Raw genomic sequence first — 27,945 nt, 5'->3', positions numbered from 1 at the left:
AAAATTACTTTTGTAGTTGACTGTCCTCCAGTTTTTGGAGATTTTAAGCAGAAATTTATTTTCAATGGGGTATTAAAATGTTGCATCTCTTCTCCATTTCAGCTTTGAAAGGTTGAACTTTAGTTTATGAGTAGTTCTCCTGTTTTAAACTCAAACTGTGGAATTTTCTTCTCTCTGGTCTTTATAACATCTGTCTTGGTTTTGAAGTCAACGTACCTTAATATTGACCACGTGTTGCTCCGTTTCCAGGAGGGGAAATGTCTCTACGTGGTGGTGTTGATGGCAACATTTTGGTGCACGGAGGCCCTGCCGCTGGCTGTCACGGCGATGCTCCCAGTCTGCCTCTTTCCAACGCTGGGCGTTCTACCAGCCAAAAAGGTCTGCCCCCAGTACTTCATCGAAACCAACTTCCTGTTCCTCAGCGGCCTCGTGATGGCGTCCTCCATTGAGGAGTGGGGTCTGCATCGTAGGATAGCGCTGAAGGTTCTTAGTATTGTTGGAGTGAAACCAGCCTGGTGAGGAAACATGCATTATTTACTTATTTTATCTACTTCTACTTTATCTACTTCTTTTATTTACTTCTTTTAACTGGAATTCTTAGCATCCTAAAATGTTGAGAATTAAGCTTAAACTTACAGTACCTGATCTTTTTTAATAAATCTGAGTGCTTCTTGGAGCAGTTTTAGATTTTGTAATGAATTGTTTCTGCAGGCTCATCTTGGGGATGATGCTGACGTCATCCTTCCTGTCCATGTGGCTCAGCAACACGGCAACAACAGCCATGATGCTGCCCATCGCCAACGCCATCCTGGAGAGCCTGTTTGGAGACCTGGAGAGCCTGAAGAAGAAGTGCAAATCCTCCGAGGACCACGAAGGTGCTGTAATAAATGGTACTGTATCAAAATAAGTCCCATCTATGCTCTGTGTGATAAAAGTTTCAAATGTTTATAATAAATCACAGCGACATGTCAGAGGATGGTTACGTACTGTGTTCATGAATTCTGTAGAATATCAACAAACTCATTTTGGTTCTTTAAAGGACATGTTGCAAAATAATTAGGGTTGTTGGTTCAAAACTCGATGGTTTTTGGTTCACTTTATTTTTATCCGCCTCTCACCAAACAACTTGCAAACATTATCATCAATTAATAAACTGCAGAAGTGGAAAAATTGTTAAAACAATGTATTCATGCAAAAGTATCTATGCTACCGGTAAGTTGAAAATCTACTCAAATGCAAGTAAAAAGTAAGACATAAAAAATTACTTTGAGTAAAAGATACTTTGTTGTGATTTTTCATCACAAGGGAATCACATGATTTAATATAAAATTACAAAATAAAAGAGTCCACAGATGATATTTAAAGAATAAGTTGCCATTTAAGTGTGGACCGTTCCACGGTTCTCAACTTGTTCAATAAAAAACATGCTGAAGAATAAAAACACACAAAGCAACAGGTAGAACAAGAAAGTTTCTGGAGAAATTTTGATGGGGACTGTCATGTTGTGGACATTTTAAAGCTTTGATTTGACAGTACTATGTATTGGGCATTGCTCTCAGCTACACCACACCAAATTTCAGCTCAGTAAGGCAAAAAAAATAAATAAATCACCAAATTACAGTAGGGGCCTGTGTGTGTGTGTGTGGGGAGGGGGGGGGGGGGTCCTTTAAGCTATGGTGGACATCTTGAATTTTTTTAATTTAAGTTCAGTATTTATTGAACATTGCTCTCAGCTACCATCCATCCATCATCTTCCACTTATTCCAAAGTCAGGTCTCAGGAGCAGCAACTTGAACAGGGAGGTCCAGACATCTCTTTTCACAGCCACCTCTTCCAGCTCTTCTGGGAGGATTCCAAAGCATTCCCAGGCCAACCAAGAGACATAGTCTCTCCAGCATGTCCTGGGCCTTCCCCTGGGTCTCCTCCAAGTCGGACATGTCCAAAGCACCTCACTAGGGAGGCGCCCAGGGAGCATCCTTACCAGATGCCTGAACCACCTCAACTGGCTCCTCTTGATGTGGAGGAGCAGTGGTTCCACTCTGAGTCTCTCCCAGATAACTGAACTTCTCACCCTATCTCTAAGGGGAAGTCCAGCTACTCTGCAGAAGAAACTCATTTCAAACATCTGTATCCACATTCTCATTCGCTCGTGACCATAGGTGAGGGTAGGAATGTAGACCGACCAGTAAACAGAGAGCTTTGCCTTACAGCTCAGCTCTCTCTTCACCACAACAGACCAGTACAGAGTCCGCAATACTGCAGACGCTGCACCAATCCATCTATTATTCTCACACTCCATTCTTCCCTCACTCGTGAGCAAAACCCTGAGATACTTGAACTCCTCCACTTGAGGCCGAACCTCACCCTCAACCTGAAGAAAGCAATCCAACCTTTTCCGGTTCAGGACCATGTCCTCAGATTTGGATGTGCTGATTCTCATCCCAGCTGCTTCACATTTGGCTGTGAACTGCTCCAGTGAGAGCTGAAGATCATGGCACAATGACGCCAACAGGACCACATCATCTGTCAAAACAGAGTTGAACTCCCTCCGCCCGTTGGCTGCACCGAGAAATTCTGTCCATAAAAGTTATGACCAGAACGGGCAGCCCTGGTGGAGTCCAACTCCCACCCTGAAGGGGTCAGACTTACTGCTGACAATGCGAACCAAACTCTTGCACCACTTGTATAGGGACTGAACAGCCTGTAGCAACTGGCACCCACCCAGTCACATACTCATGGAGCACCCCCCCACCCCAGCACCCCCACAGTGTACCCCAAGGAACACGGTCAAATGCCAGCTCCAAGTCCACAAAACACATGTAGAATGGATGGGCAAACTCCCATGACTCCTCAAGTACCTTAGTGAGTGTAAAGAGCTGATCCAGTGTTCCACAGCCAGGACAGAACCCTCATTGTTCCTCCTGGATATGAGGTTCGACCAACAATCGGTTCTAAGCTCCCACCACACCAAATTTCAGCCTAACAGCTCAAAAATTGCAGATTTATACTATTTTTCCTTTTTAGCTCATGCAGCCTTCTTGGATTTTTGATTTTCATTGGGAATGTACTAGAAAGTTCCTGGAGAAACTTTGATGAGACCGCCATGTTCCTACCATTTTAAAATTTTGATTTGGAAGTGCTATATGTGTGTGTGTGTGGGGGGGGGGTTCTCAGCTACCACCATACCAAATTACAACCCACTATTGCAAAAAATAAAAGCTGGCCAAGCAGGCAGTTCGTGCACTTGGCAATTGTGCACACACTCAGGTTTAATAAATGAGGAAGATCCTCCTTCAGGACCCATCTTCACTTTCAGCTGGATCCGATCCAGTCACTGCAGGAGCACATATTTTCCTCCTGATTTTATTTATAATTAATTAATTAATAACAGCTTGAAATGACAAGTACAAGACTTACAAAACACTTAGATTTAAATAATTGTGTAGAAAAGTACAAAGTAAACAAAATTTATACTTAGTTACAGTAATGTGAATAAATGTAATTTGCTACATTCCACCTCTGATAAATTGAATTTTTATTTGTGAATATTTAGAAATAACTTCACAAGAAATTGGTTCAACAAACATGTTAACTCAAAAAAAGTATAACCATTATGAAGTCATGGCACTAGAATGCTGCATGCATGGTGTGCTGTAAAATATATTTAAATATATTAATATATATTTAAATGTTTTATATAAATCATATTAAAATGAAGGTATTGTCAGTGAAATATTCCCTAGAATATATCCAGACTATCATGATGGTTGTATTGAGTCTTTAATGAGTAATCTAACATGTGAACTTTGTGCAGTTTCCAACACACTGATCCTGGAGTTAAACCTTCAGCAGTTATTGATTCATGCTGTTTTGCATAAAATACATATATTCAAACTACATCCCAGAAATTGACATTTCAGATTTTTATTTTCGAAGATTACTGCTCTTTTCACAGACTAAGCCTGATGTTTCTTTCAGGCCAGTCTTCTGTGAAGCTGCATTCTCTGCCGTCAGAGCCTTGTGAGAAACAAACGCTGTCACCAGAGTGGTAAGAGGCACAGAGGAGCACATCTGTTTCATGCAGGATACAACCACGGACTCTGGGGAAAGTTTAGTATAAAGACTGGAAACAGGAGACAGTTACATAATAACTATACTCAGCCTGGTTCATATTCTACCTGACTGACGAGAGTTTTTCTGTTCATTTAGGAGAATGTTCTTCGTCTGCGGCTCCTCTAATCTGTGAGGTCCCTCAAGGATCTATTTTAGGTCCACTGCTTTTTAATCTTTACATGTTGCCTTTGGGGTTCATTTTTAGAACATATAACATCTCTTTTCACTTCTTTGCTGATGACATTCAGGTATCTGCCCATTGTCAGACAGGGTTACTCCACAAGAATCACTCTTGAACTGTCTAAACGACATTAACCTAAAATGTCTGAATCTAAATGAAAATAAAACTGAAGTCATCAGCTTTGGTAAAAGTAATGCTCCTGACACTCTTGGCCCCTTGGCTTCACACAGCCACTCTTCTGTCAGGAATCTGGGAGTTATTTTTGATATTGCTTTTAAATTAGACAAACAGATAAATATAGTTTCTTCCAACTGAGACTTATTGCCAAGGTGAAGTCTTGTCTCCTTTTCAGAGACATTGAAAAGGTGATTCAGGATTTTATTACCTCTTGTTTGGACTCTTGTAACGCACTGTATGGTGGTTTAGATAAATTATCTTTACATCTCTTACAAGCTGTCCAGAACGCAGCCGCTCGTCTTTTAACAGCAACTAAAAAACACAAACACATAACCTCTATCCTGGCTTCTCTTCATTGTCTTCCTGTCCACTTCTGGATTGATTTTAAGATGTTATTGCTCGTTTTTAAAGTCTTAAAAGGTCTGGCCCCATCTTATTTATGTGATCTTCTTAACACCTACACTCCAGTTAGAGCAGTCCGTTCCACCAACCAGTTCCTCTTAGAAGTCCACAGATCCAGACTGAGGTCCAGAGGGGATCGGGTTTTTTTCATCTGCTGCTCCAACATTGTGGAACAGTTTACCTGATTATTTAAAGACTGCTGAGACTTTTAAATCTTGGCTCGACTCGTCTTTTCTTTGGTGTTTGATCCAGGCAGAGTCTGAGAACCAGTTAGAGGTGATTTTTCTTGTTGTTGTTTGTTGTATTTTATTATTATCTTTCTTTTGTTTTCTGAGTGGCACAATATGTATTTTTCTTTGTAATTTGACTTAATTGTAAAGCACTTTGGTCAGATTTTGTTGTTTTTATGTGCTATAGAAATAAATTGACATTGACAAGTGGAACTATGCCGACAGGATGCAAGCTGTAGACTAGAGCTGATGAAAAATCATGATGTATCGCTTAAAACTTTTAAAATAAAAGGATGGATGCAGTGGAGCAGCCTGACCTGAGGACAGCAGAAGAGATCCGCTCAGAGTCGGAGTATCAGCTGAAAGTCTGGAAAGGGTTCCTCATCTGTATTCCCTACGCAGCCAGCATTGGAGGCACAGCAACACTGACAGGCACCGCACCCAACCTCATCCTGATTGGACAGCTAAAAAGGTCTTTCTTCCAACACTTCAAACTCCAACTGTGTCACATGAAGACAGTTCTGACTGACAAATATTATTTTATCTTCTGCAGCTATTTCCCAGACTGCGACCTTATCAACTTTGGCTCTTGGTTTGCATTTGCCTTCCCACTGATGCTCCTCTTCCTGTTCCTGGGATGGCTTTGGATCTCTTTTCTTTATGGGGGCTTGAACACGAGGTAAAGCTGGTAAAGCTACGAGCCATAGATGACCAAAAACAGTGTTCTCATGACTGTATTTCATATTTTTGACACTAAAGCATCAATATTGCAGTCTCTTTCTGGTCTGGCCTTTATGTTTTGCATATGTAAAGCCAGTTTCTAGGATATCCACAGCAGGCTAGCTTGAACAAAGCCTATTTATATGACAGATTTTGTTGGCAGGCCTCAGACTGATGAAGTCTTTTGGATAAAAAATGAAATGTTTCTACCAAGAAGAATCTGTCCAGATGACATGATTTAACTATTTTGTGTGATCTACCAGGTTGTGTTTTGCAAGACATGACTGGAGATCTCAGGCAGAAGCTCGAGCCCAAGCTTTGATTCTTCAAGATTACCAGAAACTGGGACCACTAAAGTGAGGATCTGCTGTGTCTTCAGGTTTTGATGCAGAGAATGCAGAATGAGTACATTTATGTCTCCCTTCAGCTTTGCAGAGGGGGCCATCTCTTTCTTTTTCGTTTTGTTTGCCGTTCTTCTGTTCTCAAGAGATCCAAAGTTTGTTCCAGGCTGGTCAGTGTTTTTCAAGAAGGGGTAAGAAATGGATCTTGGCTGTGTTATGCTGCTTCTCTTCTTTTAAGATGAGCTTTAAAGACACCGTTGAGTGATGATTGTCTGGTTTTTATTTCTGTTTGTTGCAGGTACGTGTCAGATGCAGTCACTGGTGTGATCATCGTGTCTATTCTGTTCTTCTTCCCTTCTCAGAAACCTTCTCTGAAATGGTGGTTTGACCCAAAAGGTAAGTCAAACTAGAGATTTCTAATCAGGTTAATTCACTTTCATCTGTACGCCATTAATTACAAAATACAGAAACTATGCTGAGGAATGTTAATAATGAGGATTAGAAAGTTTTAGTGAATTTCCAGACTGTACGTTCTCTGTTTGTGTGATTAGTCTAATCTTTATAAACTGTGCAGTCATGCTTTGTGCGTACAGGAATACTTACTTTTTCACTTTTGAAAATATTTTATTTAGAGGCGGCTGTGGCTGAGTGGTCAGAGCAGTTGTCCTCCAATGCGAGAGTTGGGGGTTCGAATCCACCAGCAGTCACATGTCGAAGTGTCCCTGAGCAAGACACTGAACCCCTCATTGCCTCTGATGTGTGTCCCATCAGTGTATGAATGTGATAAAGCTCTGATTAGTCTCATTAGAAGGATTTGTTCAATTAGCTTTGTGGAGATCTAGTAGAGTGCTGTTTGAATGGGTAAATGAGGCACAGATTTTAGTGTAAAGTGCTTTGAGTATCTTGAAACAAGATAGAAAGGCGCTATATAAGTACAGTCCATTTACCATTATTATTATTGTGGTAAATGTTTCTTTAAAAAGGGGCAAAACCAAAATACAATAAAGGAAATCATGAAAGTTTAGTGTGACAATGGTTTTAAAGTTCGTTTATCATATTTTTGGGAATGTTCAGGGTATGTGTGTGTGTGTGTGTGGATTTTTGTTTTAGGTTACCTTGTAGGGATCAATTTCACAAAAAATCATGCATTATGGGAATCATCTGCTCTTTATGGGGACCACAGCCAGGTCCCCACAAGGAGAAGTCTTGTTGGGGGGGTTAGGGGTTAGGTTTAGGACTAAGGTGTGAATTGCAGATTGGTTAGGGTTAGGGTTAGGGTTAAGGTTAGGGTTAAGCTAGAGAAAATGAATGGAAGTCAATGCAAAGTCCCCTAAAAGTATGTTTACAGGAACACACGTGTGAATGTGTGTGTGTTTGTGGTGTGTGTGTGTGCGCGCGCGTTCGTGCGTGCATGTGTGTGTATGTGTGTGTTTTATGTTCAGCTGGTCAAACAAACCGGAGGACTCCAACGAGGAAAGATAAGAAACAAAGCAGGGAGTTCTGACTTTAATATGGATCAAATCTTTCAAAGAAGAGGTCAAGACATGATTTGATAAATGTACATTTGAAATCATATGCATAAATAAATACACATTTATGCCATATAAAGTGCATCTTGCACAGACTTAAAAGACATTAGATGTAGTTTTTTTTCTTTTTTATTAAAATGTTTTCTGATGAGAGCATGTTTCCTCAGCTTTGAACACTCCGTACGTTCCTCTGCTGTCGTGGAAGAAGGCCCAGGACTCTGTTCCCTGGAACATCATTCTCCTTCTTGGAGGGGGTTTTGCAATGGCCAAAGCTTGTGAGGTAAAGATACAGGATGTAATAATCTTTGTACTGTAGAGTCATAATCTACTCAATGTAAAGAATTTCTACTTGTGTAGAACTTTTGTTCTCTTGTAACCTTAACTCTTGTAAACCCAGTCGTTTCTGACGCAGAAGCTTTTTATAAACTATTCTATAAAAGTTATGGAAAAGGGCTGGGCCATTCTGAATGAATGAATGTGTAAAGATTTACTCAAAAGGCATTACTAAGTCCTCAAAATGTACAAGTGGAGTCCTGAATGCAATTCTCCATTAATTTTCCCTCCCTAATTCTCACCCCCCAAAAGAATTTCATTCAACCTTTATTTATACAGGCTAATCTTATTGAGTCACTATGAGAGTGGTGGCGCAGAGATTAGAGAAAGTGGGCCTGTGATCGGAAGGTCGCCGGTTCAACTCCCTGTACCAACAACATCAAAATGTGGGTAGGAAAGGTGAAACGCCCACACCTGTCTCCGCCTTAATTTGCCCCACTCTGGGCCCTTGAGCAAGGCCCTTTACCTACACCATCTGCTCCCTCAGGAACCCTAGATGGCAGCTCCCTGCTCCACACAGAGGGCTGTGGTAGCTCAGTGATCTGTGGTTGTCAGGAAGGACATCCAGCATAAAAAAAATTGCTGTCTTCCTGCAAGTTAATTTCCTGTGGTGACCCCTGAAGAATGGAGCAGCTGGAAGAAAAAAGTCTCAATGAGTCACGAGAACTCATTTTCTAGAGAGACCTGTTTGAGACAGGCAGTATATAAAGTGCATACAACAATAATTCAACAAAAAACAATTAAATAATATAATAAGTGTTGCGGAGGTCAAGCTTAGAGAAAATGGAGGCGGAGTGAAGTTGATCACAAATTGAGTCATTTAGTGGTAACAGGGATTTATTTTTAACAGTTATTTGAATGAGTCTTCTGTTATTATACAGGGTTGAAGGGATTTATCTTTATTAGACACAAAGACAAATACTGCCCCCACTGGGGATGTGGAGGGGCAGATGATACCAGAATCCAGAGGCTCATCAATGTAGATTTTCAGGGGCTCTTTTGGATCTGCCTGTTTGTAGAGCCAACTAGTGGGTAGAAGGTCTATATCACAATCATAGGGGCCATGAGGTAGTAATGATAAAGCTCTTTATTTGCTGAAAACAGAAACTAGGTCATGATAAATAGTGGGGACTTTAGATAAGTCTGTGTCTTTGAGTGCCATAGTTTTCTTTATAAATGTGGGAGCGGCTGCTTTTAAACAGTTTCCCAGACACACAAGTGCTCCATCTCTCCACTCTTTTCTCAACCCAGTTTATGATTGGGTTATGTTTTCTGAGCCACAGGAACCCAATAATTAATTGTGAGGAAGAGGAATCCAAAACAAAAAATTCACCCTCCTTGTGGTGATTTCTGGTGATGATCAGGTGGATGTTAAGTGTCTTGAATATCACACAGGCAAAACTTTCACTTGTATGTCCTGTCACTGTTAGGGGCTGCTGAAGTGTCTGAGTTGGGATGACCAGTCTCTGGTCTCTGGTCCACCAGATCTCTACTGATTAGATTCTGGTCAGGACCGGAGTCGATAAGAGCAGAAACAGATATTCTTTCATGGTTATTGGAAATTACTGTGGTTAGCAACAGTTGGGAAGTAGGAGAAATAGCAGAGCTTCCCACCAGTATCTCCTGTTTTACTGGTGAGGCGACTCATTTCCCTGGAGTGAGCAACGAGTGATGAAATGTCCTTTTTTTCTACAATAGATGCAGGCTTTACTTACAATTCTCTGTTGCCTCTCCTCAGGAGTGAGATGGGTTTGACTGACCTGCATGGGTTCTGGTTCTGGTTTGTTGACGTGGGGAACAATAGCATGAACATTTGGCATAGGCAGAACCCAGAAGTACAGGGGAGCTGGAAGTTGTAGTCCAAATCTCTTCTCTCTTGGAAGCGATTGTCGATACGTGTGGCCAGGTGGATTAGCTGGTCTATGTCAGGATTTTCGAGGCAGATCAGGACAGAAGAACCCAGTTGCGCAGGCAGGACTCAGGAGGCAGATGTATAAAATAAAATACTTTTAATAATAATAATAATAATAATAAATCAAAAGGCTGACATGGCAGCAAAACTTACATGGACTCAAGAACAAGATCACACAGGCAGGACAGGACAGGCAATACCCAACGACGAACCGACAAAGGAACAACACAGGACAGGAGGCTTATATACAAGGACAAGACAAGACGTGATTACAACAGCTGTGACGAGACAAAGGTGACACCAATTAAACTGACGAGAAAACAGACACAAACAGAAACAGCAAATAGTACCATCCTTACAGCCTAGGCTCTGAGGTTTGTCTCTGGTTGCTAATTGATCTTTAATTTTGTCATAAAGGGAATGTAAGAAGGTACCTCGGAGTACGGTTTCGTCCCATCATGTCCGGGCAGCGGTGATCCTGAACTCAAGGGCATGTTTAGATACCAAGTTCTTCCATTGTTTGAAGTTGAGTAGGCGCTTCACTGCCTCCACCTGCTAGAAAGGATGATCAAACACAAGTTGAAACTTTCGTAAAACAGGAAAAATTGAAAGCCTTTAGATAATGAGAGTCCATATACACATGAGCCCAACCTACAGTGTCTCTTTTTCATTGGCTAACGATGTACAATATTTTAGCTGCATCAGAGGAGTATAAGTTTGGGGCTGTCTTAAATGCCAGCTTGCATTGGAGTACCCCCCACCCCCCAATCGATCTGGGTTACTGTCAAAAAGTTCAGAAGGCTAGAGATTCTGCTCGAACACCACCGGTGAAGCAGGAAGGGCTGCAGGGCTCCGAGTGGCAGTCTCTGGAGAAGGTAGGAGTAATAATGACAGTTTCTGATTAAAGGCAAACATCATTCCGAGTTCTTTCAGGTTAGACCGATTGGTATTTTGTTGTGTGAGGATTTTTTCGCTCGTGTTTATTGATGCACCTGATTTGTGACATGAGAGAGTGTTGTAGTTGTTCATTTAAGTCACATTCTGTGTTTCGTCTGGCTGGTGCATTCTGTAAAGATTTTCTCAGTGCCCAGATACTAATGTGACAAAAGGAGAACAACTCCAATACCAGATAATATTTAACAGTGTTTATTTACAAAATGTGAAATCAACAGTTGGCTGCAACTCAACTGGGAGGGACTGGAACCCTGGAGAGTAAGGACAAGAGTTAAGATGACAGTTTGGATCCTTGAGTATGATTCAAGATGTTGTTTGTCTCACTGTTGGAGAAAAAGGTCATCACATGGGTGAGGGTCCAATAGTTCCAGTAGTCACAAACAAGGAGGTCCCAGAAAGGTTGCATAGACTGATGGTGGAAGTTGAGGAAGGACTTGAGGAATCACTAGGGGGCTTTCACGATGAAAGCAGGGAGGTCCAAGCCATAGAAGAAACACAGGAGTCAGTGCTGAAACAAGTGAGAACAAAGTTTAGCATTTACAAAACTCAAGTAATTGTAAAGTGGCCAGGAATACAACTACTGGTAGGCTGATAATGCACCAGCATCGAAGTGAAGTAATATACTGCCATTTATATTCCTGCAGCTCATTAGAAGAATGGTCCACAGGTGTATGCTTGTTGGTGCCATCTGGTGTTGAGGAATGGTAGGAGAAAAACTGGAACTCCTACAGAATTAATGAATGAATCGTGTCTGTGCATCACTGGGCAGGCCAATATGAGATATATTGATGCATGAGCAGCTAAAATGTATACTTCAGAACGTGATCCAGCCCGTAATCACAGGACAGAAGGATTATGTATGATGTCTCCCAGCTTCCATCTCACAGAGGTGGAAGATAATTTAAAGAAATTGTTTTTTTTTCATTCAACCTTTTTTTTTTATAAAGGTTAGTGTCATTGAGTCACAAGGATTCATTTTCAAGAGAGATCTGTTTTAGACAGACAACATAAAAAGTACAGTAAAAAATAAACAACAATAAAATGCAATAAAAATAAAAGTAATGTTATAAAACAATGAAATCTAGGTGCCTTTTAAATCAAGGTAAAATACTAAAAACAGGAACATGTTTGCTTTGATGTTTCTATTGACCTTATCAAATGTTTAGAATCCCTTAATGAAATCAAAGCGGACAGCTTCAGTTCTTGTTGCAAGGTGTTCCATGTTACAGGGGCAGAATAAGAAAAGGCTTTTTTGCTAAGTTCAGTCTGCACCGAAGGAACACCGCAGGTAATGATGGCCTGAGAGTGACGTTGAAATGGCACTGACGACGTGACATATGGGAAGAGATATAAGAAGGCAGCAGACCAAGGAGTGATTTACAGATCAAGATGTACCAGTGTGAGAGCCTACGAGTAGATAATGATGGCCAACTGACCAATGAATATAGAGTGCAGTGATGGGTATGGGAGTTGCAACCAGATTTTTCATTAATTCAACCTTTATTAATTTCAACCAGTTATTAATCTTAGCACACCATGGTAGACAGCATCCAACATCTACAAGCAGCTGGCAGGGGCATTCATGTAAACAATGTCACCATAATCAATAGCAGGTAGGAAAGTTGCAGCTACAAGTGTTTCCTGGCATTCAGAGTAAAACAAGATATATTTATAAAAAAGAAACTCAATTTCAATTTCAGTTTCTTTATCAAGTTTTTGATATCTGGTTTAAAAGAGACATCTGCATCAACTAAAATTCCCTAGTATTTGTAAGAATCCACAAACCCAATAGGAACATGATGCATGGATGTGATAGGAGGAAGAACTGCTGGCACCAACTTTCTCTTTGAAAACAACATCCCTTTGGTTTCCACAGCATTTAGCACAGATTTGAGATTGAATAAGTCTGACTGAATGATGTCAAATACAGACTGTAGAAGCTGGAAAACCTTTACCACTGTGTTACCTCGACAATAAGCAATTGTATCGTCAGTATAGAGATACAAGGAGGCGTCAAGAATATTTTGACCTACATTACTTATATAATTTGTTTTAAAAAAAATTTAAAAAAAGAAGTGTCCTAAAACTGAGCCTTTAGGCACACCATTTGTGACCATTAAATAGCTAAACGAAGTACCATTATTTCGAACACATTGCCTCCATCCTGAAAGATAGTTTAAAAACCAAACAACAGTGTGATATGAGAAACCTATATGTGAGAGCTTATGGCATAAGATGTATCAAAGGCTTTCAAGGATTCAAGGTTCTTTATTTGTCATTCGCACCCCATGTGGTACATGTGGTAGAACGAAATTATGTACACAGGGTCCCAGTTACATCCAACAATAAAAGGTAAAAGAAAAACAGTAATAAAATCTAAGACATGAACTAAGAAAAACATCAACTAAATATACACTAGCATTAGCAGCATAAAAACATTACATCGAACAGCAGCACAAACATGAGTCTGTGTGAGCAGATGAGCATGCATGAACACAGCAACATGAAACAGATCTGCAGCAACATGATGTGATATTTCACAGTCATTATCCTGGTTAGATATTCATGAGTCTAACAGCTTCAGGGTAGAAGCTGTTCCTCAGTCTAGTGGTTCTACACTTAATGCTCCTTAACCTCCTTCCTAAGGGGAGCAGGTCAACAAGTGTGTGCTGGGTGAGTGGGGTCCTTCATGATGCAGGTGGCCCTCTTCCTGCATCTAGAAGTGTAGATCTGTGTGATGGTGGGGAGACTGACCCTAACAGACTTCTGTGCAGCCTTCACCACTCTCTGCAGAGCTTTTCTTTCTGCAGCTGTGCAGCCTCCATACCACACGTTGATGCTGGAGCACAGGATGCTCTCCACTGCACACCTGTAGAAGGAGGTGATGACTGAACTTCCCAGACCAGCTCGTCTCAGCCGCCTGAGGAAGTAGAGTCTTTGATGAGCTTTCTTGATTAGGCTGGTAGTGTTGTTGCCCCAGCTGAAGTTGTTATTCAGGTGTACACCCAAGTACTTGTAGCTGGAGACCGCTTCCACCGCAGATCCTCTTATGTTCAGGGGGTGTAGGTGTGTTTGTTCCTTCTGAAGTCCACAATTATCTCCTTTGTTTTCTTCACATTGATGTGAAGGTTATTCTCTTTGCACCAGCTCTCTAGGTGTTCCACCTCCTGCCTGTAGGTGGACTCATCATTGTTTGTGATGCATCCCACCACAACCGTATCATCGCAAACTTAACAATATGACAGCCTGAATGGGTAGCTGCACAATCATACGTGAGCAGAGTGAACAGGAGAGGGCTCAGCACACATCCCTGAGGATAGCCAGTGCTGAGAGTTGTGGTGGTGGTGTCACGAACCAAGGTTTTGGATTCAATATAAGCCAGACACAGGAGTGCAAAAATTAACAGTTTTTATTAATAAGGCTGCTGGTAGCTGCAGAGGGAGGCCTTTAATGCTATGGACAGTGGGGCAATGAAAGTTTGTGGTCCAAAGGGCAATCCAAAAGGGTGATCCGTGAGTCGAGGTCATAGACTGAAGAGGAGGTCGTTACCGTGGTCAGAGAGGCAGAACAGAAACAGATGAGGAGTAGGCAAAAAACGGGAAATCCAGAAGGCAGGCGTGAGGTCAATAATCCAGAGAATAAGGCTTGAAGTCTAGGCATGAAACTATGAGGGCTTGAAAATCAGGGACCATGGAAGGTGTAATAATCTCGCCCTGGTGGAGAGGGAAAATGGATCTTTTGAAGGGTGCAGAGCAGATGAACCAGATGAGCTGAACAGGTGAGTGGAATCAGGGCTGATTGCTGTGATAAGCTGAGGGGGTGTGGTGAAGTGAGCAGGCAGAGGTACAGGTTGACAGGAGATGAGAATAAACATGAACAGAAACTATGACCAGAATGGCAGAAATTATAGCATGTCATGAAGGGGCAGGGAAGTGAGCAGATGAGGGCCAGCGGGGGCCGCTGATCATGACAGGTGGAGGAGAAGTTGTGGATCCTCATAGACTGAGATCTATTTGTTAAAAAGTCTAGTACCCAGTTGCAAATGGAGGGGCTTTAGTCCTAGTGTGAATAGTTTGTCCATCAAGGTTTTGGGGGATCATGGTGTTGAAGGCAGACGTGAAGTCCACAAAGAGCATACGGACGTAGGAGTCCTTCTGCTCCAGGTGGTTGGGAGCAGTGTGGACCACAGAGGAGATGACATCCTCTGTTGATCGGTTCTCACGGTATGCAAACTGATGAGGGTCCTCGTTGATATTGATGGCTGTTTTGATGTGCATCATGACCCGTTTTTCTAAGTATTTAGCGACTATTGGGGTGAGGGCCACTGGCCGATTGTCATTCAGACCAGTCACTGTAGAGCTCTTTGGGACTGGGATGATGGTGGCAGTCTTCAGGCAGGTGGGAACTGTCACCAGGGTATGCGAGGAGTTAAAGCCAGTACCTCACAGAGCTGATCATCACATTCTTTCAACATTTTCCCAGGGATGTTGTCTGGGCCGGTTGCCTTGTGAGGATTAATCCTCCTGAAAGTACTCCTTACTTCTGCTGAGGTCACGCTGAGAAGCTCTTCATCTGGTGGTGAGGTGAGTCTGGTTCTGGGTGTTCTGTTCGTGCCTTTGAAGCATGCGTAGAACTTGTTGAGGGCATCAGGCAGTGATGGGTCTTTGGGGCATTGTTCGCTCCTGCCTTTATAATCTATTATACGCTTAATGTCATCCACATGCTCCGTGGGTCTTGTGAGGTTAATTGACCCTTGATCTGCTGTGCATATGTGGCCTTGGCCTTATTAATACCAGCAACCATCTCTTTCCATGTCCTTCTCAGCTCCTGTGAGTTTCCAGACCTGAAGGCAGTGTTCCTGGCTTCCAGCAGGGTGCGCACCTCTGCATTCAGCCAAGGTTTTCTGTTCGAGGAACTTTTAACATATCTTATGGTAGAGACGTATGTACTCCAGAACTGAGGATGCGTATTGGTCCAGATTAAGCGCTTCTCTGTTTTCAGCAGCTTCTCTGAAAACTTGCCAGTTTGTTCAAAACAATCTCTCAGTATGGGGCCACTGTCCTGGATCCAAGATTTAACTTTCATTTGTACTGGTCTGGAGTGTCTCAGCGGAGGCAGGTAAGCAGGAGCTGGGAATATTGAGATATGGTCTAACAGTCCGAGGTGGGGGCAGGGTTCAGCTTTGTATGCATTTTTTACATTTGTGTAAAAATGGTCCAGCATGTTTTTTCCACGTGTTGGTATGGCCACATGGGGGTAAAATCTTGGGAGGCAGTCTGGACAGTTTGGACAGGTCTAAGTAAAGTGCAACACAGTAATTCTTAGCATCCAGTGTTTCAACAACATCATTAAAAACCTTCAACAAAGCAGTTGTGCTGTGTTGTTTCCTGAAGCCAGATTGGAGGGAAGATAAAATATTAAGTCCAAATACTTCTTGACTTAAGTATTCACCAGCTTTTCTAAAACCTTAGCTAATATATATAGTTTGGAAATTGGCCGATAGTTGTTCATTATAGTGGAGTCCCCTCCCTTCAATAATGGTAGAACATAAACTGTTTTCCAAGCATCTGGAACAATATTATGTTGTATGGACAGATTATACTTGTATGACACCGCTTCTGCCATAATTTGTGCAGCTAGACAAAATAAATAAGAAGGGAGGTCATCAGGGCCTGCTGATTTTCTAGAATCCAGACTTTTTAGCAGTTTAGCAACCTCACTGACAAAGAATGGTGAAAATGAGAAGGTGAGAGTTACTGAGCTTTGACTTGTAAGAGAAGTTGGAGAAGTAGGATTAAAACTATCAAACAAGAATTTGGAGGCAACACAATGTCTGTTGAAACAATTTAGCATATCATGCTTATTTGACACAGGAACACAGAGTCAACAAATAATTGTGGTGGCAGATCAGATGAGTGAGTGCTGCCAGAAAAAAAAATTGATGGTTTTCCAGAAACTCTTGGGGTCATTCAGATTCAAATGTCAGTACACTTGCAGGCAAAGCTGAAGATTGTCCATAAAATGAAAACTTTATCTATTTCAATCCAGCCTTTGTTCAACCATGTGTTCCACTTAAAGTTTTTTCATCCAGAAAATTAGTTTATCTTCATGAGGAGATTAAAACAAGCTGCACTGAGCTGGGCATTACTGCAGGTCTCCTCCTGAACAGCAGGTGATGATACAGAGAAAATGCTATAAAACCATCCCAATATACCTTTAAACAGTTCTAAAGTGATACAGTCTGGATCTATCCATGCCATGAAATACTCTCAGTCTATATAACTTCCTGTTTCATCTGCTCTGTTGTTATTCTGACACCCAACATTTCTGAAGGTTTCACTGCCACAACGTAAAATACCAATAAAACTAATTTATAAATGTTTTGTATATAGAAGTTCAATTTTTCAATTCAATTCAGTTTATTTATATAGCGCCAAATCACAACAAAGTTGTCTCAGGGCACTTTACAGGAACATTCACATACATAAAAGTCCATTAGTAAAGTTCAATAAAAGAAGTCGATAAAAAGCAGGTGTAACAGAAGAGCTGAATGTAAAGTTTAAACATCAGAAATAGCTTAGAATGGGATACAGTGCCTGATTTCATGCCTGAGCACTAGAAACTGTAAAAAGGTCAACAGCAGAAATAAACTTTGATGCATTCCTTATAGACATATTTTACTTCACATTTTTAACTCATCTGCTTCACCTTTAAAGCAAATTTCTATAGAGAAAAATTTGTTGGAAGACAATCTAAAAATTAAATTAATCAGATTTTATTGGTGTATAGATAAAAAAGAGATTTTAGGGAATTGTGAGTTGTCTCTGTGGCACATGACATAGGAGCAGTTTGTGGAGGTGGGCCTAAGTAACCTCACACGTCATCTTAAGCTCTTTTCCCACCAGTGAACGGATTTCTGTTGGTTTGTGGTGCTGGGATGTTGTAACATCCTACATCTACAGCTCACATGGCACCCAACCCAGACTTCTTCCCTTCCAATTGTGGGCTATTTCAAGGTGGTTTCCAGTTCCCTCTTTTCGCTTAGACTAGTTGAATTTCTGTGTTCCTTGAGGTACACTGTAGGGGGTGTTCTGTGAGTATGGGATTGGGGGCCCGTTGCTATGAACTGTTTGGCCCCTATACAAGTGGTGTGACTTAAGTTTACAATGCTGGCAGTAAGTCGGACCCCTTCAGGGTTGGAGTTGGACTCCATCAGGGCTGCCCATTGTCACCAATTCTGTTCATAACTTTTGTGAACTGAATTTCTTGGTGCAACCAGAGGGTGGAGGGAGTCCAGTTTGGTGGCCTCAGGATTCTTTGCTGTTTGCGGATGGTATGGTCTTGTTGGCATCATTGTGCTGTGATCGCCAGCTCTCACTGGAGCGGTTCACAGCTGAGTGTGAAGTGGCTGGGATGAGAATCAGCACTGTCATATCCAAGAACCTGGTTCTCAGTTGAAAAAGGGTGGATTGCTCTCTTCGGGTCAAGGTGAAGTTCTGCCTCAAGTTGAGGAGTTCAAGTATCCCGGGGTTTTATTCACGAGTGAGGGAAGAATGGAGCATGAGATTAACAGATGGATTGATGCAGCGTCTGCAGTATGGTGGACTCTGTGTAGAGTTGCACTCGGGTCCAAATAATTCGAACCGACCAGGACCCAGACCCAGGCTCGGCTGCTCGTGTCCGCTGAGTGCAGCGGCTGAATGAATTTCCATGTAAGCAGTAGTCCATCTGAAGCTGAACTGAACTTTGTACCTCTTTCAACCAGCTGGTCAGCGAATGGTCAAATGGCCACATGCGGCAGGTGCAGTATGGCAAGTCATGTTTGCATATATTGGATTGTCAGCCACACGTGTTTCTGATGCAATAAAAAGCCCGACACCGACCCGGCCCACACATTAAGCACATTATTATGACCCGGCCTGGTCTGAATCCGGGTCGGGCGGGGCCGGGCTCCAGGTTCGGCTTAGAAATGACACTTCTAACTCTGTGTCAGTCCATTGTGGTAAAGAGGAAGCTGAGTTGTAAGGCCCAGTCAGTCTACATTCCTACCCTCACCTATGGTCACAAACTCTGGGTAGTGGCCAAAAAAATGAGATTACAGATACAGGCAGTTGAAATGTTTCTTCTGAAGTGTAGTTGGACTCTCCGTTAGAGATACGGTGAGAAGTTCAGTCATTCCAGAGAGACTCAGAGTAAAACCGCTGCTCCTCCACATAGTGAGGAGCCAATTTAGGTGATTCAGGGATCTGGTAAGGATGCTTCAGGCATGTTCAACTGGGGAGAGACTCCGGGGAAGACCTCGGACATGCTGGAGAGTCAACAGCTCTTGGTTGGCCTGGGAACATCTTAGAGTTCTCCCAGAACAGCTGGAAGAGGTGGCTGTGGAAAGAGATGTCTGGACCTCCCTGCTCAAGCTGCTGCCCCTGCGACCTGACTTCAGAACAAGCAGATGATGGATGGATGGATGGATGGATGGATGGATGGATGGATGGATGGATGGATGGATGGATGGATGGATGGATGGATGGATGGATGGATGGACGGACGGACGGACGGACAGACGGACGGATGGACGGACGGACGGATGGATGGATGGATGGACGGACGGACGGACGGACGGACGGACGGACGGACGGACGGGCGGACAGACAGACAGACAGATGGAGCGAGCGAGCCAAAGCAACCAGGTCCAGCTTTGGGGAGTTCTACAGGTTGTCTGATTATACCTGCTGGTTGTTGCTCTAAATGAATCTTAGGGTGTATTCACACCAGCCCTGTTTAGTCCGCTTTAATCGAACTCTAGCCCGTTGGCCTAGGAAGTCCGGTTCATATGGGGAGGTGTAAATGCGCCATCGAACTCTGTCACGGAACAAAAAGGCTAAAACCTAGGTCTCGGTCCGGTAGAAGAAAACTCCAGCGCGGTTTGAGTACAGTGTGAATGCAATCAGTCCTGGCCCCGCTCCACAAGCAAGAAGTGGAGTACAGCGCAGGGCAAACAAACATGCATTTCTCTTACCCAGATCTTTGATTTCTGACCCAGATCTTTAACCTCTAGCCCAGATCTTTGACCACTAACCCAGATCTTTGACCGCTGACCCAGATCTTTGACCACTGACCCAGATCTTTGACCAATAACCCAGATCTCTGACCTCTAATCTTTGTGCACCAACAGGAGTCAGGCCTGGCCGCCTGGATTGGAGGCCACCTCCAGCCTTTGGCTGAAGTTCCTCCTGCTGCAGCTGTGATACTGATCACGGCGTTCCTCGCCTGTTTCACTGAGTTTGCTAGCAACACTGCCACAATCATCATATTTCTCCCTGTCATTGCTGAACTGGTAAGAATGGTTTTAAATACAAATAAATGTTGTGTGTGGATGAAATGACTCAGTCATTACAATCAGCGTACATGTCTGTTGCACATCTGTTGTAACAGATGGATTTATCAATTAAAACGGATGGAAAGACTTGCAACAATAACAAGTTTTCAGATCAGTGTTGTCATTCTAACATGACCGGGAAACAACAGAATGCTTCTGCTCCAAGATAAAGCAGAGCAGTGAATTATGAACCTTGTTCTCTGTAGATTAATAATAGATTTTCTCCTATTGGAAGTCTGTTAGACATTAACTGTTGCTGCTGGAAATCATTACTTTCAGCTCTTACATTTTCTGTTCACAAGAAATAACACACGTTGAACACTTTCTGCTTGAAGAAAACGTCCTTATCTTGAAAAGCCAAGCTAAGATAAAGCTATGCAGAAGCTTCTAGTTTTATTTTCCCAGGTTATTAATTTCACCTAGACTGAACAGATGCCCTGTTTATCGTCTGCTACTGTTGTGTTGATTTCATTTGTAACTGTAGGTTTGTTCATAATAAACAGTTCATTTTAATTGTTTACTATGCTATTTTTATGCTTGTTATTTATTAGCAAAAAACATGAACACATGCATGCTCAACCTTGTCCAGTACAGAAGAGGCTGTTAACCCCACAGTGATGGCTGTTTGGATAATGAGATGTATAGCTGTGTGTCATCAGCATAACTATGGAAACTTATCCCATGGCTCCTGAGGACTCCACCAAGCGGCAACATGTACAAATTAAAAGCAGAAAGCCTAAAATAGAGCTTTGCGGGACGCCATAGTTGGCTTCATGGATCTGCGAGGAGCATGTATCCATACTTACCATGAAGGTTCTATCTGTGAGATAGGAGCTGAACCACAGAAGAACAGTACGAAAAAGACCGACCAGGCATTGTAATCTATTTAAAAGAATTTGATGATCTACTCTATCAAAGGCTGCACTCAGATCCAATAGAACAAGAACTGAGAGCTTGTGTGAATCCAGATTACACCTTAAATCATTCACAATTTTTAATAGGGCTGTCTCTGCACTGTGGTTCGTCCTAAAACCAGATAGATACTTTTGTAAAATACCAGCATAATTTAAAAAAACATTTAATTGAATAAAAACAAGCTTTTCTAAGATTTTACTTAAGAATAGTAAGTTGAATACAGGTCTATAATTATTAAAAACACTAGGATCTAGATTACTCTTCTTCAGAAGGGGCTTCACCACAGCCATTTTAAAGGCAACGGGGAAGACACCCATCTGAAGAGAGCAGTTTAGAATGTTTAAAATTTCATTCTCAAAGAAACTATAAAATTAATAAAAAAGTGATGATGGAATTGGGTCTTAGAGGCAGATGGTTGGTTTGACTTGTTAGAAAAGAATAAGAATCCACAAGCACGAAGTAGTGGTGGTTGTTCCACTTGAATATGTCTGTGGCAGTGATGGACCAAGGGATATCTGAAATGTGGTGTAGTTTCAGTGGTTGTTTTTGCTGGTGTGGTTTAAAACAGTTGCAAATACTGTATGATTTTACTTTGTCCTCTATGTCAGTATTTATTGTCAACCAGAACACACTATCACTTGCTCTCCTTTTTTGTAGACTCCATGCCTGGATGTCCTTTGTATAGTTTCTGTAAGTAGATCTCATGCAGTGAAACTGGGACAACAGCTCTATTGCCTTTCATAATAACATTATCAACAATCAGCTCTTCGTGAAAACTGAAAAATGGTTTGATTGCGTTGGGTACACTACTAGCTTGCTTTGACCACCCATGCTGGATGTAACGAGCAAGTGTCTGCAGAGTAGCATCTTTTTAGGTGTGTTCTACAAGCTCTTGTAAGCATCTTGGTGAAATGAGCTGAAGTGGCATTACTTCAAAGTCATGTTGCTCCTCTTTGAGAGGTTGAGTGTCCAGTTTTGGTGTATGAGAAAAAGTGTCTGCAAAGTACAGGTGTTTTGCCTTTCTTTTAGATGAGTGTCAGGTTAAATTTTTGTAGTCTTAGCATCATTCACTGAATTGTGACTAATGGCTAGTGGTCCATTTCAGCCACCACTGGTTTGACATAAATGTAATCATAGAACTTGGAACTTGCAAAAATTACCGCCAATAACGCTTTTTCAAATTGAGCATACCTTCTCTCCATTTGAGTTAGGGTGTGTGATGCGTATGCTACATGTTTGTTTTCTTGTAGGCAGGCAGCTCCTAGACCATGCTGGGAAGCATCGCAGGCGAGAGTCACTGTCTTTTGCATATCATAGTACTGCAGTACAGGTGGGTTGGGGATACATGCTTTGAGTTTGTTGAAAGCATCGTGCTGGTTTTGAGTCCAATTCCACACCACAGCCACAGTGTGACATCACGAGCTCTGCAGTATGGCCACACTGACGGGAGCTTTGCTTTGACTAAAATTTTTGTTCCTGTTGTTCTTGTTTGAACCCTTTTCACGCCTACACTGCACACCCATTACGGGTATGATCACAACACACTTTCAGTTTATTTCAATTCAGTTTATTTATATAGTGCCATATCACAACAAAGTTGTCTCGGGGCATTTTACAGGAATATTCACAAACATAGAAAAGCAAATAAGTAAAGTTCTCTATCTAAAGAAGGAAGCACTTTTGGAGTTTGTGTGTTGCTGCCTTGCCATCCTACCATCCTGCCATTGTGGTTTAGTTCCCGGCCACCCTCCATCACTTGGGCTCAGGCTTCGGCCTGTAACAGCAGCCATCTCCATGATCCTCCACCTACCTCCACGTACTGAACTCTACGGACCTGTTTGGCTTGGTGGGAAAAATCTTGGATGTTCTCTGTCTGCTGGACCCAGTTCTGGAGGATGGTCTGTGAAGGCAGCTGCTGCAGTTGTTATGACTATCAAGCTGCTAACGAGACCTGCTAATGCTGCTAACAAGATCCTCCATCTGCCTGCACAGACCAAACTCTACTGACCCGTTCAGTTCCGTGGGGAAACCTTGGATGTTCTCTGTCTGCTGAACCTGGTTCTGGAGGGCAGTCTGTGAGGGCAGCTGCTCCGGTTGTTATTATCATCAAGCAGCTAATGGGACCTGCTAAAAAGGCCTGCTACACTGCTAACCGAACCACACTGTAGATGTTAACTTTTTCACTTTTGGCACCTTGGTTTTGTATATTTTGCTGCATGCTTTGGTATTTCTTGTTGTTTTTTTGGCAAGTCAAGATGGTTCTTCTCGTCCTCAGCATTTCATTACATTGTTGACCTTGTGTTGATTTGCATATGACAAATAAACTAAATCTGAACATCCTAGGGAGGTAGCTGATGTAATGGTGCTAACAGTTCACTAAAGTTTGGGATGAACTTTCCCAAAAAATTGATTTTTCCCAAAAAACATTGGAAGGAAGTCTTGTCCTCTGGTGATGGTATGTCACTGATTGCAGTGATTTTAGTTTGGTCTTCTTTAAGACCTTCATCAGTAAAGATGTGTCCCACATAGCTCATCTCTTTGAGCCTAAACGTGCACTTTTTTGGATTTAGTCTGAGTTTTATTTGTCTGGCATGCACCAGCACTTTTTTCAGATTTTTGTCATGCTCTTCAATTCCTTTTCCTCCCACCAGGATATCATCCACAATCACCGCACATGGATATCCTGCCCCATGGCTCTTTGGATGACCTTAGATGTAGCATTGATGCCAAAGGGCATTCTCAGGAACTTGAATCTGCCGAAAGGGGTTACAAAGGTAGTAAGAAAAGATGAAGCATGATCCAATTTGATTTGCCAGAAGGAGTTCTTTACGTCCACAACAGAGAAAACGGTTGCTCCTGATACCTGGGCTGCTACTTCATCTACTGTGCGCATAGGATGGTGTGGTCACATTAATCCATCCAGCCATCTATCCATCCATCCATCCATCCAGCCATCCATCCATCCATCCATCCATCCATCCATCCATCCATCCATCCATCCATCAAGCCATCCATCCATCCATCCATTATCTTTACCCGCTTCTTCCACTTTTGGGTCACAGGGGTCGCCGGTGCCAGTGTCCAGCAATTACTGTGCGAGGGTCAGTGTACACCCTGGACAGGTCGCAAGTCCATCACAGGGTCACATAGAGACAAATGAGACAAACAACCATTGACTCTCTCACTCACACCTAGGGACAATTTTAGAGTTACCAATCAGCCTAGCATGCATGTTTTTGGTCTGTGGGAGAAAGCCGGAGTACCTGGAGAAAACCCACGCATGCATGGAGAGAACATGCAAACTCCACCCAGAAAGGCCCCGGGACCGGGGTTTGAACCGGCAACCTTCTCGCTGAGCGGTAGCAGCTCTACCAGTTGTGCCACCGTGCTGCCGGGGTCACATCAATGCCTTTTTTAAATCTCTTGGGTCTATACAGATATGAATATGATGTGTCTTTTTTTGTATGTGGCAACCATGTTGGACACCCATTTTGTAGGCTCCTCCACTCGTTCAATTACTCCTAGGTCCTGCATTCTCTGGAGTTCTCTTTCAACTTTTTTTTCTGCAAGGGTACAGGAATGTGCCTTGCAGGGTTGACCACTGGTAACACGCTAGGATCGAGTTTCATTGAGAAGGTCACAGGTAAGTTGCCAAGTTCATTCTTGAAGAGGTTTGCATATTCACGGAACACTTTCTATGCTGTTTCATCCTGATCGGTGTCAATATGGAAAACTTCTTTGCTGAAGCTAACCAGTTTCATTCCTACACTGTCCTTTAATCCCAGAATGGATTGCACTTCCTGTTTTACAACAATGGAGGTCATGCAAGCGCCCAGCTAGCTTGCATTTGAGAATAACTGTGCCTATGAAATACATTTCCTCGTGGGCGGATTAATCTTACCGTTCACGTAAATTATTTGATAATGTTCTTATAGAAACAATTCCTAAATGTTGCTCATACTGTGTTAATGCTACATGTTTGTCTCTTGACCCTGCAACTGGGTATCACTACAGTAGACCTAGCCCAATACTGGAGTTTTAATTATGTATTTTAAGCTACTAATAAATCACAATGAACGATGATCATATTGCTTTATGCTACGCCATTGGTAAGAAGGAGTGATTATTATTATTGTTTCATATTGGCTAGTGAGTTTTTTCCTAAAAGTTAATTTAGGCTACACTGTGTCTTTTAGACTGTGGCTAGGAGGCGTGAGAGAAGTGGAGCATACTCTATTCACACAAGGAGAACTGTTGGTCAGGCTACTTGTTGTTGTGCCATTAACTCTAAATAGTTACTGAATCAAGTGTTTACTTATGTAGGTAAAACTAGATGTTAAACAACAAGTTAAAATACACCAGAATGCAGGAAATGGCATCTACTTTATTCAAAATTTTCTGGGGCAGGACCCCAGACACCCCCCCCCCCCTCCACCACCACCACCACTAGTACGTCCTCCCCTCCACATTAAAAATGCTTCTGATGCCAATGGTCACCACATTGTTCAAGCCAAGAGCCATTGTCAGCACTGGGGGCTAAAGCACCCCTAAAGGAATTGCCCCTGATGTAAGGTTATAATTGAATTATTTAAATCATAATAGGTCATGATCTAAAGTGGGCATGAAACTCCAGGGCTGAAAATGAGTCCCATTCCAGCCCTGCATAACACTGTTGTCTTCAGTAACAAAGTGTCTAAAATTATTTTATTGTCTGACTTTAACCCTGACTTCATGTGTTTTAGGTCAGTGTTACATTCAATATCCAATAAATTAAAGTATTCTAAGTCATTTTTTCTTTAGACATATACAGGGTATATGCTGTTATTTTCTGCTGTTGTTGCTGTTGTTGTTGGATCTACAAACATATTTAAAGTTATAAAAAAGTTAAGTCAGGTCCTCTGGACATTCAAAAAACAAACAAAAAAAATTGAAGAAATGTTTCATCTTTCATCCGAAAGACTTCTTCAGTCTGAGGAGCTGTGTTCAGCTCAGTCTTATAAATAGCACCTTCTCAGAGTGGATCAATAGTGATCCATCATAGTGATCCACTATGAGAAGGTGTTATTTATAAGATTGAGTTGAACACAGCTCCATAGACAGAAGAAGTCTTTCGGATGAAAGATTAAACATTTCTACAATTTTTGTTTTTGTTTTTTGAACGTCCAGAGGACCTGACGTAACTTTTTTATATTTTTCTACCCGGATTATTGAGCATGCATCAGGATATATTTAAAGATACATAAAATAACTGAACCAGAAGTGTGGTATCTGAAGTATATACTATAAAAAATATGATTTTTTACCCACTTTATTAAAGTTTGTATGTTAATAGATTTTATGCCACAGATAAAATATTCTAAATTTGGCTGTAACCAGGATTTATTATCAGATTGTTGTTTAGTCTGGAAGCTGTTGTGAGGAGCAGGAAAATACAACAGATTCTGTCTTTTCAAGACTCTCCTGCCAACACGTCCAGTTAGTTGGTGTTGATTGTTTCACAAGTTTGCCCTTCTATAAAATTACTCAATGTTTTTTTTTCTTCTTTTGTCTGCTCCCTTCATCCGGGGTGGCCACAGTGAACTAAGTCACACGAAGACTTAGCAATTATTTTTACGCCGGATGTCCTTCCTGACACAACCACAGATCACGAGCTACCAAAGTCCTCTGTGTGGAGCAGAGAGCTGCTAGTGTGCCCGGGAGAGCAGATGGTGGGGGTTAAGGGTCCAGAGTGGGGAAAATGTGGGTGGAGGCAGGTGTGGGTGCTTCACGTGTTCAACAAATACAACATGCACCTCATCTTAGAATCTCTTTACTCAGCACATATGACAGTTTTGGTCAAAATTCTATAATTTTAAAGTCACAGTACTTTTTCATTCAACCTTTATTTATACAGGTTAGTCCCATTGAGTCAGGACTCACGAAGACTCATTTACAAGAGAGACCTGTACTATAGTTAATCATTTCTTATCTGGCAACCCAACAGACATGGAAACTACAGCGTTTTTCATGTAAACCCTCTCATTTTTTGTTTATTACCTCCAATAAACATTGAAAAAGCACTAACATTTCCAGAAGTTGTTCTCGTGTAAACTGGGCCTTAAAGTAGGTAGATCTTTGACTTGGTCATTTTAAAAGGAGCTCACATGCTGAAAATGTCTGAGCACCCTTGGTTTTAAATGTTAGCGTGTTGTAAGTCAGCGTTGATAAGAAGGAATGAATGCTGCTTTTTAATTTATATCTAAGATCTGCCATGCGGTGTAAAGACATAAATACTTTTAATTCCTTCTTTTATAGAAGATCTGCTGAGTTGTTTCCTTTTCACATAGATGTGAAAACTTTGAATGTGTGTCGTTATCTCTGCAGGCTAGTCGTGTGTTGGTGAACCCTCTGTACTTCATGATCCCTGCCACGGTTGGATGCTCATACGCCTTCATGCTCCCAGTGTCCACACCACCCAACTCCATTGCCTTTGCATCAGGACACCTCCTGGTGAAGGACATGGTAACACCCTCACCTCGACTTTCTGCACGTTAACTACAGATTATATTCCGCTGTCCTCACACCTCGGTCTCTTGTTCTCAGGTGAAGACTGGTTTCGTCATGAACATCCTGGGCATCCTCTCTGTCTCTCTGGCTATGAATACTTGGGGTGTTGCCATGTTCAACCTGAACTCTTACCCAGAATGGGCTCACCCCGCCAACAAGACTGCACTTATTCCCAACGTTTTATCAGTCAACGCCACGCTCTGATAACCTCTTTTT

General features: G+C 42.0%; 1 protein-coding gene across 1 annotated transcript; it reads left to right on the top strand.

Annotated features, from left to right (window-relative positions):
• The first annotated feature begins 264 nt into the window (after window positions 1-264).
• On the top strand, window positions 265-27,945 carry slc13a3 (solute carrier family 13 member 3). Its single transcript, XM_037683913.1, is given in 12 exon segments — window positions 265-515; window positions 712-890; window positions 3,979-4,048; window positions 5,396-5,575; window positions 5,657-5,803; window positions 6,102-6,179; window positions 6,251-6,355; window positions 6,463-6,560; window positions 7,861-7,973; window positions 20,065-20,226; window positions 27,547-27,684; window positions 27,766-27,945. Coding segments are annotated over 12 exon segments (1,674 nt in total). The 5' UTR covers window positions 265-279; the 3' UTR covers window positions 27,934-27,945.

Source organism: Nematolebias whitei, chromosome 11, assembly GCF_014905685.2.
Source record: "Nematolebias whitei isolate Nwh7 chromosome 11, NemWhi1, whole genome shotgun sequence".
Classification (NCBI taxonomy): domain Eukaryota; kingdom Metazoa; phylum Chordata; class Actinopteri; order Cyprinodontiformes; family Rivulidae; genus Nematolebias; species Nematolebias whitei.
The sequence above is the reverse complement of the archived record's forward strand: the minus strand, read 5'-3'. Positions and strand labels throughout refer to the sequence as shown.